Genomic DNA, 14926 nt, shown 5'->3' with positions numbered 1-14926 from the left:
TTCAGACGGGCCTGGACATGTACTGGCTTAAGCAGGGGGACACGTCTGGCACTGCAGGATTTGAGTCCCTGGCGGCGTAGTGTGTTACTGATGGTAGGCTTTGTTACTTTGGTCCCAGCTCTCTGCAGGTCATTCACTAGGTCCCCCCGTGTGGTTCTGGGATTTTTGCTCACCGTTCTTGTGATCATTTTGACCCCACGGGGTGAGATCTTGCGTGGAGCCCCAGATCGAGGGAGATTATCAGTGGTCTTGTAAGTCTTCCATTTCCTAATAATTGCTCCCACAGTTGATTTCTTCAAACCAAGCTGCTTACCTATTGCAGATTCAGTCTTCCCAGCCTGGTGCAGGTCTACAATTTTGTTTCTGGTGTCCTTTGACAGCTCTTTGGTCTTGGCCATAGTGGAGTTTGGAGTGTGACTGTTTGAGGTTGTGGACAGGTGTCTTTTATACTGATAACAAGTTCAAACAGGTGCCATTAATACAGGTAACGAGTGGAGGACAGAGGAGCCTCTTAAAGAAGAAGTTACAGGTCTGTGAGAGCCAGAAATCTTGCTTGTTTGTAGGTGACCAAATACTTATTTTCCACCATAATTTGCAAATAAATTCATTAAAAATCCTACAATGTGATTTTCTGGATTTCTTTTCCTCATTTTGTCTGTCATAGTTGAAGTGTACCTATGATGAAAATTACAGGCCTCTCTCATCTTTTTAAGTGGGAGAACTTGCACAATTGGTGGCTGACTAAATACTTTTTTGCCCCACTGTATATATTAATAGGCGAATATATTAGAAAATATTTGGTGAACTGCTCTTTAATCCTGACCCCTGATCTCTAATCCTAAAAGGCCGAAGCAACAAGCCAAGATGGCAGAATACTGTAGGTCGATTTTTGGAGATGCACTACTGATTGACCCACTGGAGAAATATCCTGTAAGTTTTTAGGACACACGCGCACCCCACCAACCCCCCCCCCCCCCTCCCCTCCCCACACACACACACACACTTGCATGCATGTACACTGATATGTGTGTGCGTTGCCTGTGCGTGTGTGTGTGTGTGTTAGCTGGAGTCTGGGGTACCCCTGCCAAGTCCTCAGGAGCTGATAGGTAAGATCCTCATTAAGAACAAGAAATCCCACAAGCCCTTGGCTGCCCATGGCAACAAGAGAATGGCAGAGCACCCAACCAACCAGAGCGTAGCAGCAGAACAGGCAACAGATGAACCCTCGTCTCCTAGCAACATTACAGAAGGTGAGGCTGTCTGCAAGTGTGCTCTAATGCATAAAAATGATGATAATAATAATAATCATGTTCATCGTCTTCATCACTACCATCACAGCTGGTGAGGCTCTCTAGAAGCCTTTTATAAGAGATGACAACAACAAAAACACTTTTAGAGTATATGGAAATGTAAACATTATTTCAGGAGAAATAGAGGGTGAAGACGATGATGATGACGATGATGATGATGACGATGACTGTAAGAAGACATCAGATGAGGTGAGTTCAGTAGCTTGTACTCTGCTACCATGGTTACTTGGTTACCCTTTAACACTGCTGATGTAGGTTAGAGGTGAAGGGTCAGGGTTAGGGTAACATGGCTGCCTGTTATGTGATGACTTTGTCTCCAGGGGACAGCAGAGGAGCGGGAGGCCGTAGCCACAGAGGAGATGTCCACTCTGGTCAACTACGTCCAGCCCACCAAGTTTAACTCCTTCGAGGCGTCCAAAAGTATGCTGGCTCACTGCATATATACTGAGTATACCAAACATTAGGAACACATTCACATGGAACACATGTTGATTCCAATGCTTCCCAAAGTTGTGTCAAGTTGGCTGGATGTCCTTTGGGTGGTGGACCATTCTTGATACACACGGGAAACTGTTGTGTATAAAAAAACAGCAGCGTTGCAGTTCTTGACACAAACCAGTGCACCTGGCACCTACTACCATACCCTATTCAAATGCACTTAAATGTTTTGTCTTGCCCATTCACCTTCAATTGTCAAAAGGCTTAAAAGTCCTTCTTTAACCTGTCTCCTCCACTTCATCTACACTGATTGAAGTGGATTTAACAAGTGACATCAGTAAGGAATCCTAGCTTTCACCTGGATTCAATTGGTCAGTCTGTCATGGAAAGAGCAGGTGTTCTTAATGTTTTGTATACTCAGTGTATACACACATATGAGCGCATAAACACGCAAATGCATAATAAACCATTATGTTCTTTCCCCAGAGGTTAATCGTAGCTATCAAATGTCATCATTTGTGGAGACTAAAGCTCTGGAGCACCTCACGAAGTCGCCCGTGGAGTTTGTGGAGTATCCTTAAGATTCAGCTACCCTCTAAATAACCCCAACAATAACCCAGAACCCTAACTCTACTTCAGTATTAGTTTGTAGTGTGGTTGATTACTTCCCTCTTAAGGGTTTGCTTTGCTCTCTATTTTAGCGAATTCCATTGAAGATTAGCAGCAGTTAAGTCTCATCAATGCAGTTGACTAATATACAGGCCCTACTCTACACTCTTAGAAAAAGGGTTCCAAAAGGGTTCTGTGGCTGTTCCCATAGGAGGACCCCTTTTTGGTTCCAGGTAGCACTCTTTTGGGTTCCATGTAGAACCCCAATGTGGAAAGGCTCCTACATGGGAACCAAAAAGGTCCTATCTGGAACCAAAATGGGTTCTTCAAAGGGTTCTCCTAGGGAACAGTCAAAGAACCCTTGTTGGTTCTAAGATCAATCAATCAATCAAATGTATTTATAAAGCCCTTTTTACATCAGCCGATGTCACAAAGTGCTATACAAAAACCCAGTCTAAAACCCCAAACAGCAAGCAATTCAGACGTAGAAGCACAGTGGCTTGGAAAAACTCCCTAGAAAGGCAGGAACCTAGGAAGAAACCTAGAGAGGATCCAGGCTCTGAGGGGTGGCCAGTCCTCTTCTGGCTGTGCCAGGTGGAGTGTTCTAGTAAGAGTGTTCTTACTATAATGTAATGTCATGTCTTTAACATGTCCTCTCAGATATAACAAGCAGCAGTTGAGTCGTATCTACCCTAAAGGCACTAGGGTGGACTCTTCCAACTACATGCCACAACTCTTCTGGAACGCTGGCTGCCAGCTGGTGGCGCTCAACTTCCAAACTATAGGTGAGGCCTGCCTACTTGACCTGTGACCCCTGACCTCGCTTAACCTCTGACCTCACCATGACCTCTGTCTCTCTCTCTTTCTTTATCCCTCTCTCTCTCTCTCTCAGATCTGTCTATGCAGTTGAACCTGGGCATGTATGAGTACAATGGGAAGAGCGGCTACAGACTGAAACCAGAGTTCATGAGACGACCAGACAAACACTTTGACCCGTTCGCTGAGAGCACCGTGGACGGCATTGTGGCTAACACAGTCAAGGTCAAGGTAGAAGTTACAGAATACTCTAACCATAACCATAACCCAACCAACTGTCAAGGTTAACCAGTTACTGTAGTTTAGAATAAAGCGTGGATATAATTAGCCCATTTAAACTGAGCGTCTCTCTCCTACAGATAATATCAGGCCAGTTTCTGAGCGACAAGAAGGTAGGTGTGTACGTAGAGCTCGACATGTTTGGTCTTCCTGTGGACACCAGGAGAAAAGCCCTGAAGACCAAGACATCCCAAAGCAACGCTATCAACCCTGTCTGGGACGAGGACCCAATCATCTTCAAGAAGGTGAGACAACAGTATGACCGACTGGGTTGGAACCCAGGTCCCCTAAATGCCATAAGACTGGACTGTGTTAGCCCTCTGAGCTAAAACCTAGGCATTAGCTCAGAGAGCTAACTCAAATCTTCAGGATTCACTGTATAACCATAGGTAGCGTATAATATTGAAGTGTAACAGTTTAACTGTGTAAAACTGTATTATTTTAACTGTATAACTGTGTTTAAGGTATATCAATGTACGACTGTGTCTAATTGTGTTTTTGCAGGTGGTTCTCCCGACATTGGCCTCTCTGAGGATTGCTGCATTTGAGGAAGGAGGAAAGTTCATAGGTCACCGTATTATCCCTGTGCCAGCCATACGGCCCGGTAAATCAAATCAAATTTTATTTGTCACACACATGGTTAGCAGATGTTAATGCGAGTGTAGCGAAATGCTTGTGCTTCTAGTTCCGACCATGCAGTAATATCTAACAAGTAATCTAACAATTTCACAACAACTACCTTATACACACAAGTGTAAAGGAATGAATAAGAATATGTACATAAAAATATATGGATGAGGGGGATTGGAGGGACGCCATGTGCGACTGACGTGTTTTCCGTTTGCTCCCGTGGTATTTTTAAAGTTTATGTGAATTTTGCAGCAGAACCGTATTTATTTTCATATATTATTTTGGTGATCCCTTCCCGTAAAAACCAAGACTACTTTACTTCCAAATGTCAGCATGTCGACGAAACATAAGGCCAAAAGCATGACTTTGAGAAAACCCGGCCTACAAGACACACTCTCATCACCGCCCTCCCCTGAGCCTGACGGCCCGGGGACTGATACTTTACCCGGGGGGGCGGCTTGGCGGCGCTGAAGTGAACATTCTCGAGGCCATCAAACTACTACGCTCTGAGATAGTTGAAATGAAAACGGAGGTGGTTGCTACGATTGAGGCCCGAATAAAGGAGGTTTCTGATACTTTAAAAGCAGATCTAACCATCCTGCGGAACGAGACGGTGCCAGCAATCACATCACTCAAAACAACAATGGCGTCGCACGCTACAACGATTGCAGCACTGGAGACCTTCGCTACAAATGTCTCCGACTTAACTACATCCCTGGAGGCTGACGTGAAACGCCTAGCTGCGGATTTGAAAAAGGTGAAGGAGAGCTGTGTAAGTTTAGAGGGATTCTCTCGCCGCAATAACCTGAGACTTGTATCAGTCCCAGAGTCAGCGGAAATGCCTCGCGCCACGGATTTCGTTTCTGGGCTGCTGAAGGATGCTCTTGCCTTAGATGAAAAGCCCCTGATTGATCGTGCCCACCGGTCGCTGCGCCCAAAGCCCCGGGATGGGGAGAGGCCCCGTGACATAATTCTTCGAGTGCACTTTTTCCATGAGAAGATGGAGATTCTCCGACGAGCCCGCAATACCACTCTGAGCTTTCAAGGACAGAGCTTCTCCATCTACCAGGACTACTCCCCCACTGTTTCCAGGCAGCGCGCAGCTTTCGGACAGGCCAAACGACTACTTCGGGACCATCCAGGTGTGAAGTACGGACTGCGATTCCCGGCCGTTTATGGCTATCTCATGATGGTAAAGACTACACATTTGAATCTCCGGATGAGGCTCTCTCTCACATTCAACGTCACATCAAGAAGTCTTGAACTTGCTCATAGTTCAGCAACTGTTGCTTGCGAACTGTGGATAGTAAGTAACCCACCTGTGGTACAATTATGTTTAGCTACAACATGCTAATTTTGTATAGTTGAGGAGTTGGCGAACCCATTCAGGCTTATTTGATGTGATCTAATGTTTTGATCATCTAGTGTGCTTGCCATACAAGCATTCAGTCATTTTAATTTCATTGTATTGAGGTTTTACTATACTCCTGTGTTTTCTAGGTTGTCTTGCTCACCTATTCAGTTTGTTTACATAGTGTCTCAGTGACTCAAAATATTCTTGGTTATTTGCTTACTGCATCCGTTTGCATTGACCCAGTAAACAGTAAATGCTTCCCGAGGCGACACGTTTTTTGGGGTCTTCACTTAAATTTTAAAAGTTCTGAGCGTCATTTATGCCCAGCAAGCGTTCAACGTTGCGCACACGTAGTTTTTTGGTCTTGGTTGTAAGCTGTCTTACTACGATTTCCTTACTTCAAATTAGGTTTTCGGCTGAGAGCCTTTATACATTTTCTTTATTTTCTCTCTCAAATGCCTGTTATAAGACTGGGAATATAATTATATACATCTGCAAGTGGTGCTTTTGTAATTTCGTCTGCACAAGGGATTCACTTTTATTTATTTTTATTTAAAAAATGATTATCTCTTTTTGCTGTTTGATCCACTAACAAAACGCGACTTTAAAGAGCGGGACTGTGGGTTTAGGTTTAAGACCGCACTCTCACAGACATACTGTGCGAAGAGAACATGTTCTATTTAGGCTTGTACCTCGTTTGGGGAGGTATTGTCTGGGATGGGGGGAGGGGGTGGGGGGAGGGGTTGAATTGTTCAGTTCTAATGTTGTCATTCTGTCTTTTTTTTTTTTTTTTTTGTACTTTTTCCAAACATCTACCACCGTACATTATTACTCTGAGACAAGTTATTCTGGGGTTTTTGGGCGCTCATTGCTTTTCCATTCTATGCTCTAATGACAGGGTTGTATAACGGGAATGCCCAGAGGGGCCGAAACAATGCGATCAAGTACATTTCGTGGAACACCAAAGGGGTTAATAACCCAGTGAAGCGTAAGAGGGTGTTGACACACTTAAAGGGTTTGAATGCAAATGTTGCATTTCTACAAGAGACTCACTTGAGGACTGGTGAGCACTTTAGGATGCGTAGGGACTGGGTTGGTCAAGTGTTCCACTCTAACTTTCATAGTAAATCAAGAGGGGCTGCCATTTTGGTTGATAAAGCCACTCCCTTTGTAGCTTCTGAGGTTATCGCTGATCCTAAGGGACGATACGTCATAGTAACCGGTAAACTGTTTTCTACCCCTCTTGTTTTGGCTAGTGTTTATGCTCCCAATTGGGATGACACAAGTTTCATTTCTTCCTTTTTGTCTGCTATACCCAATTTAGATTCTCATTTGTTGATTTTAGGGGGGGATTTCAACTGCAAAATGTCCCCAGTTCTTGACAAGTCCTCACGAACAACTACAGGCCCATCTAAATGTGCCCTACTTATTCAAGCCTTTCTTCAGAAATATGCCATGTTTGAGGCCTGGCGTTTCCTACATCCTACAGATAGACAGTATTCCTTTTATTCTCATGTTCATCAAACATACTCCCGGATTGATTACTTCTTTTTGGACAAAAAACTTCTGCCTAACCTTCGGCAGTGTACTTACAAGAGTATTGTTATTTCTGACCATTCACCATTAGTGCTTGAACTAGAGTTTCCCCAGCGACCTCCTATGTGTTATCAATGGCGTCTTAACCCCATTTTACTCTCAGATAAGGAGTTTGTCAATTTCATTTATTCTGAAATCACCTTATTCCTAGAAACTAATTCAACACCAGGTATGTCCTGCTCTACCATATGGGAGTCTCTCAAAGCATACCTACGTGGCCAAATTATTTCTTATACAGCCAACTAAAACAGAGTTCGCTCTCAGCGACTTCGGGACCTGAGCGAATCCATAGCCACATTGGATGAGAAGTATGCTACGGTTCCTTCCTCTGATCTGCATAAAGAGCGCCAACTACTCCAATCTGAATTTGATGAGCTTTCTACCAGGCAAGCTGAACAGTTACTCTTGCGAGCTCGGTACAGAGTGTATGAACAAGGCGACAAGGCCAGTAAACTCCTTGCACATCAGATCCGTAAATCTGAGGCCTCACGTTTAATCCCACAAATAAGGACCCCGTCTGGTGCCACCACAGTTATACATAAAGAGATCAATGATCAATTCAAACAATTTTACTCTGCGCTATACACCTCTGAATCCCCTCAAGACCCTTTGCTGATTGATTCCTTCTTTAATGGCCTGAATATGCCTTCAATTGATACAGACACCCATGACTGTCTAGAAGAAGAATTTACACCTGAGGAGATTGCAACAGCAGTGTCCGCAATGAAAAGTGGTAAATCACCGGGTCCGGATGGTTTTCCAACCGAATTTTACAGGACGTTTTCTGGTCTGCTTTGCCCATTCTTGTCTCGACTATTTGCAGAGTGCCTTAATACCTCAAAGCTACCGCCTAGTCTTTATCAGGCTTCAATTTCATTACTATTAAAGAAAAACAAAGACCCCCTGGAATGTGGATCCTATCGCCCAATCTCGCTTTTAAACTGTGATTACAAAATCCTAGCCAAGCTTTTAGCCATCCGTATGGAAGGCTCGCTGCATCAAGTAATACACTCTGACCAGACTGGCTTTGTGAGAAATAGGCATTTGTTTTTCAATATTAGGCGCCTTATGAATATACTGTACTCCCCAGCGTCGGAGGACCCAGAGGTGGTGGTCTCACTTGATGCAGAAAAAGCGTTTGACCGCGTTGAGTGGGGTTACCTAACAGCTACCCTTTATAGATTTGGCTTTGGCCCCAAATTCATTGCGTGGATAAAGATTCTTTATTTTTCCCCCATGGCTTCGGTACGGACTAACAACTTGTCCTCTGACTATTTTCCCTTGCACCGCGGATCCAGACAGGGCTGTCCACTCTCCCCCTTGTTGTTTGCTTTGGCAATCGAACCTCTCGCCATTGCACTACGCTCTAATGATGCCATTCAAGGAATAAGCAGGACGGGCTCAGAGCAGAAAGTCTCGCTATATGCGGATGACCTCCTTTTGTTTATCTCTAACCCTGATACCTCATTGCCACGCGCCTTATCTGTTCTTAAAAGGTTTGGATCAATCTCAGGGTACAAGCTGAATCTAGGCAAGAGTGAGCTTTTTCCTGTAAACAAGGCTGCTTTAAAGTGCTCTTTTACAAGTTCTCAGTTTAGGATTGTCCGGGATCAATTCACCTACTTGGGAGTTAAAGTGACAAGGAAATATTCAAATCTGTTTCAGGAAAACTTGGTTGCTCTAGCAGACAGTTTGAAACAATCTTTTACTTTTTGGAATGCGCTACCTCTTTCTCTTATCGGAAGGATTAATGTCATTAAAATGAGTGTGTTGCCCAAATTTCTATATTTATTTCAATGTTTACCCATTTTTATTCCAAAATCTTTTTTTATTTCACTGGATCAAACATTCATGCATTTTATTTGGGATGGCAAGGTACCACGGATTGGTAGAAAACATCTACAGAAGCCTAAGTCATTGGGGGGTTTAGCTCTACCAAATTTTCAGACATACTATTGGGCTGCAAATTTCAGAGCCCTTCTGTACTGGCTGCAGACTGATCCTACTGGCCCTAGACCAATCTGGGTCCAGATGGAGTCTGAATCGTGTAAACCTGCTGCACTTTCTTCTGTGTTGTGCTCGTCTCTCCCAGTGTCCCTAGGCAAAAGGTGTGTCAACCCAATTGTAAAGCAGTCTCTTAAAATTTGGAATCAGTTCCGTTTAGCCTTTGGCCTCCGAGGCTTTTCGCTATCAGGCCCAATCAATCAGAACATTTTATTTCCTCCATCTTTGAATGATGGGGCTTTTGGCATCTGGCACTCACTAGGCCTCTCCTCACTAGCCCAATTATTCTTTGATGATACATTTGCCTCTTTTGCTCAGCTACAGGAAAGGTTCAACCTCCCCCAATCCCACTTTTTCCGCTATCTCCAGACTAGGAACTTTGTCAGAGCTAACACACCTGAATTTCCCCATAGGCCTGCGAATACAGCTATAGAGAGCATCCTGGAGCTGAACAAGCTTCCTAGGGGCGCAATTTCAGATGTATATGCAATCATTCATGACTTACAGAACCCTTCTTTGGTGCCCTTAAAGACTCGATGGGAAAAGGATTTGGGGGAGGAACTTGGGGAAGACACCTGGGAATCTGTGCTGCGCAGGGTGCATTCGTCCTCTTTTAGCACTAGACACAGCCTCATTCAATTCAAGGTGGTTCACCGTATCCACTGGTCTGGGGCCAGACTTGGAAGAATATTCTCTGATTTTGATCCTACCTGTGTCAGATGTAAAATTGAACCAGCCACACTGTTGCATATGTTCTGGGGCTGTCATAAACTGTCAGGTTTCTGGGAATTAATATTTAAATGTTTCTCTGATATATAGATCCCTCTCCCCTTACAGCCCTTTTTGGAGTACTGCCCATAGGTACCCCCCTGTCAAGAATCCAGTCGGACACTGTTGCTTATACAACTCTTTTAGCTAGACGGCTAATACTACAGAACTGGAAGATGGCAGCTCCCCCATCTTATAAATATTGGGTGAGAGATGTGTTGTGCTCTCTGAAACTAGAAAAAATTAAATTCAATTCACGTGGGAACCCCAAACTGTTTAATGAGGCTTGGGCTCCATTCCGGTCTTACTTTAAACAGTCCATCCTCTGATGGCATTCCTATTAAAACCAAAATAAGTCTGTATTTGACCCCCCTGTGACTTAGGGGTTGGATGAGCATTTCTCTGTGTTTTTTTCTGGGGTGGGGGTGGGGGGCATTAAGGTTGATGTGCTTATTGATTGTGACCTGTGGATGCCTTGTTCATCCTGCCCGGGCAGAGACTAAGGTGTGAGCTTGTTTTTCCCAGTTATTTTTATTTTTTAATTCTGTTCACGCCTACATAAAATTATTATTATTCATTTTTTATTTTAAAGCATTGTAACTTTTTATTTTTGGTCCAGTGGATGGTCGGTCTGTGGCCTTGACTGTCTGTGAGTGGTTGCATTTCTCCACCCCATCCCTTGACTGTTTACAGGAACAATGGTGAGGTGTTTGCTCTGTCCCTATACTATAGATTGCCCTTTAACCTTTTGTAGCCTTCTGCCTGGTGTGTTTAACTTGTCTAAAGTATGGTATCTTTAAAGTTATTTTTTTTATATGTATTATTTGTATTTTTTCTAGTTGAGTATATTATTTATATTGCTTTGTCTTGTCTGTGTGTGTAAAACTTAATAAACAGAGTTTTCAAAAAAAAAATATATGGATGAGCGATGGCCGAACGGCACAGGCAAGATGCAGTAGATGGTATAGAGTACAGAAAATACATATGAGATGAGTAATGTAGGGTATGTAAACATTATATAAAGTGGCATTGTTTAAAGTGGTTTGTGATACATTTATTACATTCAATTTTTAATTATTAAAGTGGCTAGAGATGAGTCAGTATGTTGGCAGCAGCCACTCAATGTTATTGATGGCTGTTTAACAGTCTGATGGCCTTGAGATAGAAGCTGTTTTTTAGTCTCTCGGTCCCTGCTTTGATGCACCTGTACTGACCTCGCCTTCTGGATGATAGCGGGGTGAACAGGCAGTGGCTCGGGTGGTTGTTGTTCTTGATGATCTTTTTGGCCTTCCTGTGACATCGGGTGGTGTAGGTGTCCTGGAGGGCAGGTAGTTTGCCCCCGGTGAAGCGTTGTGCAGACCTCACTACCCTCTGGAGAGCCTTACAGTTGTGGGTGGAGCAGTTGCCGTACCAGGCGGTGATACAGCCCGACAGGATACTCTCAATTGTGCATCTGTAAAAGTTTGTGAGTGTTTTTGGTGACAAGCCAAATTTCTTCAGCCTCCTGAGGTTGAAGAGGCGCTGTTGGGCTTTCTTCACCACATTGTCTGTGTGGGTGGACCATTTCAGTTTGTCCGTGATGTGTACGCCGAGGAACTTAAAACTTTCCACCTTCTCTACTACTGTCCCGTCGATATGGATAGTGGGGTGCTCCCTCTGCTGTTTCCTGAAGTCCACGAGCATCTCCTTTGTTTTGTTGACATTGAGTGTGAGGTTATTTTCCTGACACCACACTCCGAGGGCCCTCACCTCCTCCCTGTAGGCCGTCTCGTCGTTGTTGGTGTTGAACATTGAGATATTAAATAAATGATAGAGACGAAGCCTTGAATAGAAAGAATCTGTAGCGACCCAGAAGGCTTTGGAATGTGTTTGATGGAGGAGAGGAGAACGATGTGTTGATATAGGGAAGACAGATGGATATCTGTGGATTAGGTGAAGGAGAGGTTGAGGCCCTCTTGTCCAGATGGGTTAGGGCAGTGTGCAGTGTGATTGCGTCGTCTGTGGACCTATTGGGGCGGTAAGCAAATTGGAGTGGGTCTAGGGTGTCAGGTAGGGTGGAGGTGATATAGTCCTTGACTAGTCTCTCAAAGCACTTCATGATGACGGAAGTGAGTGCTACGGAGCGATAGTCATTTAGCTCAGTTATCTTAGCTTTCTTGGGAACAGGAACAACATTATATTTACCTGTAAACAGTAAACACTGTTTCTGCAAATAGTTTTGTGTTTCTTTCTCTGTAGTCCTTATTGTCCTCTGTTTTCCTCTCCTGTCCTCAGGTTATTAACTATGTTCTGTCTGTCTCAGGTTATCGCTACATCGGCTTGAGGAATGAGAAGAACCAGTCTCTGATTCTGCCTGCTGTGTTTGTCTACATTGAAGTGAAGGATTATGTCCCAGACACCTTTGCAGGTAGGTCTGGTGTATGACAATGCCTATTAGACCTGGAGGTCTCTGTATAAGCTTAATACCAGCTTAGTTATCAGTGGTAAGGAACACGTGCACGTGTGGCAGGAATATCTGGCCTCAGAGAAGTAGTCTTTTTCTTCAGCTTGCCCACATTGCATCAAGGCTAATCCCTAATGTGTGTGTGTGTGTGTGTGTGTGTGTGTGTGTGTGTGTGTGTGTGTGTGTGTGTGTGTGTGTGTGTGTGTGTGTGTGTGTGTAGATGTGATCGAGGCGCTGTCTAACCCCATCCGGTATGTGAATCTCCTGGAGCAGCGATCCCAGCAGCTGGCTGCTCTCACCCTAGAGGAAGGGGAGGAGGAGACCAGCAAAGAGGTTTGTGGTCAAACTAGGGTTTTGTGGTCGAAAGGGGGTTATGGACAGTAAAAACGGGTTCTCCTTGATATACATGCATTTAGAAATACTGTTACATTGCTGTTGTTGCTGGTGTTGATTGTAATGTTAAATGCTGTTGATGTTTTTGTGTTATAAAGGTTGAGGCTAATGCTGATCAGCCAGGGCCCGCTGAGCCAAAATCGAACCTACGACCTGCTCCTCTGGAGAACGGTCTCAGCCCCAGCCCTACCGTCACACCCAGAACTCCTACTAACACACCTCAGCCTGCAGCCACAGGTAACCCTAGACTTCTGACTCCTGACCCACCAACTTCTATCTGCCAAAGTCACACCCAAGACTGCTACAATGTCACCGCAGATGTATTGACATTAATTAATTTCCCCATTTAAATGGTGTGCCGCCAACCAATATTAGTGTTTTTGTTGTCTTTTCAGAACCAGCCAAAGCAGCGTTGAAGACTGAAGACATGGTGCAGAGCGTTCTGATAGGTCAGAGGGATCAGGGGGCGGGATTGTGTGTGGTCAGTATAAGACAGTGTGGCTGTGGTGTGTAGTCTATGTGCTCGACTGTGTGGTCTCTGCCGGTTCAGATATGGAGGCGGCCACACTAGAGGAGCTCAGGCAACAGAAGCTGATCATGCGGGAGCAGAAAAGACACTACAGGGAGATGAAGGATGTGGTGAAGAGACACCAGAAGAAGACTTTGGAGATGGTGAAGGAACATACCACCAAATACAACCAGGCTAAGAACCAACACACACGCAGACACAACGCTCTCTTGAAGACTAAACAACATGGTAAGACAAGGTAGGTAGGGTGGAGGGGGGGAAGTAAGGTAGAGTGTTGCATTGTGTGTGTATGTGTGCGTTGTCCCTAACCCTGACTCATGTCCCTTTTGTGTGTGTGTGTGTGTGTGTGTGTGTGTGTGTTTGTGTGTTGTAGAAGTTTGACGCCTGGAGGGGAGGCTGAACTGAAGCAGTTTGATGAGGAGGGAGAGGACCAACTGGGGGAGCTGAGAGAACAACAACAGCAACAGCTACTGGAGCTGAGGCAGGAACAATACTACAGCGAGAAATACCTCAAAAGAGAACATATCAAACAGGTAACACACACACACACACATTAATACATTATATAACTGTACATTCTAATACTCACCACTATTGCAGCTGATGGAGAAACTGACTACGGTGACTGAGGAAAGCCAGAACAACCAGATGAAGAAATTAAAAGACATCTGTGACAAGTGAGTTTGACATGACTGTGAGACGTCAGTTTAACAGAGTCGTAAAGTGAGTGTATTATAGAGATATAATTGTAAACAATTCTATAAAATATCTAATTTGTGATGCTCCACCGTTGTAGAGAAAAGAAAGACCTGAAAAAGAAAATGGAAAAGAGGAGAACAGAGAAAATCAAAGAAGCAATGACGAAAGAGAAGCACTTGGCTGAAGAGTAAGAGAGAAGTGTGTGTGTGTGTGTGTGTGTGTGTGTGTGTGTGTGTGTGTGTGTGTGTGTGTGTGTTTGACAGAGAGATAGAAATACAGCCTATGTGTATGATTGTATTTCTTCTTCTGTTGTCAGGGAGAAGTTGGAGATCAACAAATCATATGTGAATGAAGTGGTACAGAACATCAAGAGGGTAAGGATGAAAGGGTTTGGGGACAGACATCACTCAAAACTCCTGTTGGTGAATCATCTGCGGGACGTCAAGTACTGTTATAGTGATAGCGATTCCAGGAACGAGTGGTCCAATCACTGAAGGTAACCTCTCTGTTCTCTGCTCTAGCTGGAGGATGCCCAGGCAAAACGTCAAGAGAGACTGGTGGAGCAGCACAAAGGCATCCAGCAACAGATTCTGGATGAAAAACCAAAGGTGACACACCAACTAACCCATGACCTCTAACCTTTAACCCCGTTGCCCTTATTTATTTATTTAACCTTTATTTAACCAGGTAGGCCAGTTGAGAACAAGTTCTCATTTACAACTGCGACCTGGCCAAGATAAAGCAAAGCAGTGTGACAAAAACAACACAGAGTTACACATGGGATAAACAATCGTACAGTCAATAACACAATAGAAAAATCTGTATACAGTGTGTGCAAATTAAGTAAGGAGGTAAGGCAATAAATAGGCCAATAGTGGCAAAGTAATTACAATTTAGCAATTTACACTGGAGTGATAGATGTGCAGATGAGGATGTGCAAGTAAAAATACTTGTGTGCAAAAAAGCAGAAAAACAAAAACAAATATGGGGATGAGGTAGGTAGTTGGCTGGTTGGTTGGTTGGATGGGCTATTTACAGATGGGCTGTATACCGCTGCA

General features: G+C 44.1%; 1 protein-coding gene across 2 annotated transcripts in view; it reads left to right on the top strand.

Moving 5' to 3' along the window:
- The window catches only part of LOC120060363 (1-phosphatidylinositol 4,5-bisphosphate phosphodiesterase beta-1-like), a 35265-nt gene that overhangs the window by 12244 nt on the left and 8095 nt on the right, over positions 1–14926 (top strand). Inside the window, exons 13-31 of one of the 2 annotated variants that reach the window (XM_039009633.1) lie at positions 846–930; positions 1064–1250; positions 1444–1499; positions 1631–1730; positions 2235–2319; positions 3018–3142; positions 3250–3404; positions 3533–3697; positions 3957–4056; positions 12107–12211; positions 12468–12580; positions 12745–12877; positions 13042–13089; positions 13191–13407; positions 13543–13702; positions 13770–13846; positions 13966–14055; positions 14185–14242; positions 14390–14476. In XM_039009633.1, the coding sequence (XP_038865561.1) occupies positions 846–930; positions 1064–1250; positions 1444–1499; positions 1631–1730; positions 2235–2319; positions 3018–3142; positions 3250–3404; positions 3533–3697; positions 3957–4056; positions 12107–12211; positions 12468–12580; positions 12745–12877; positions 13042–13089; positions 13191–13407; positions 13543–13702; positions 13770–13846; positions 13966–14055; positions 14185–14242; positions 14390–14476 (2146 nt within the window). Of the gene's footprint in view, positions 1–845; positions 931–1063; positions 1251–1443; positions 1500–1630; positions 1731–2234; positions 2320–3017; positions 3143–3249; positions 3405–3532; positions 3698–3956; positions 4057–12106; positions 12212–12467; positions 12581–12738; positions 12878–13035; positions 13090–13190; positions 13408–13542; positions 13703–13769; positions 13847–13965; positions 14056–14184; positions 14243–14389; positions 14477–14926 lie in introns of both variants that reach the window. The other variant, XM_039009632.1, reaches the window with a different exon arrangement.

This window comes from Salvelinus namaycush, chromosome 15 (genome assembly GCF_016432855.1).
Source record: "Salvelinus namaycush isolate Seneca chromosome 15, SaNama_1.0, whole genome shotgun sequence".
Classification (NCBI taxonomy): domain Eukaryota; kingdom Metazoa; phylum Chordata; class Actinopteri; order Salmoniformes; family Salmonidae; genus Salvelinus; species Salvelinus namaycush.
Note: the sequence above shows the minus strand (reverse complement) of the source record. Positions and strands in the feature narration are given on the sequence as shown.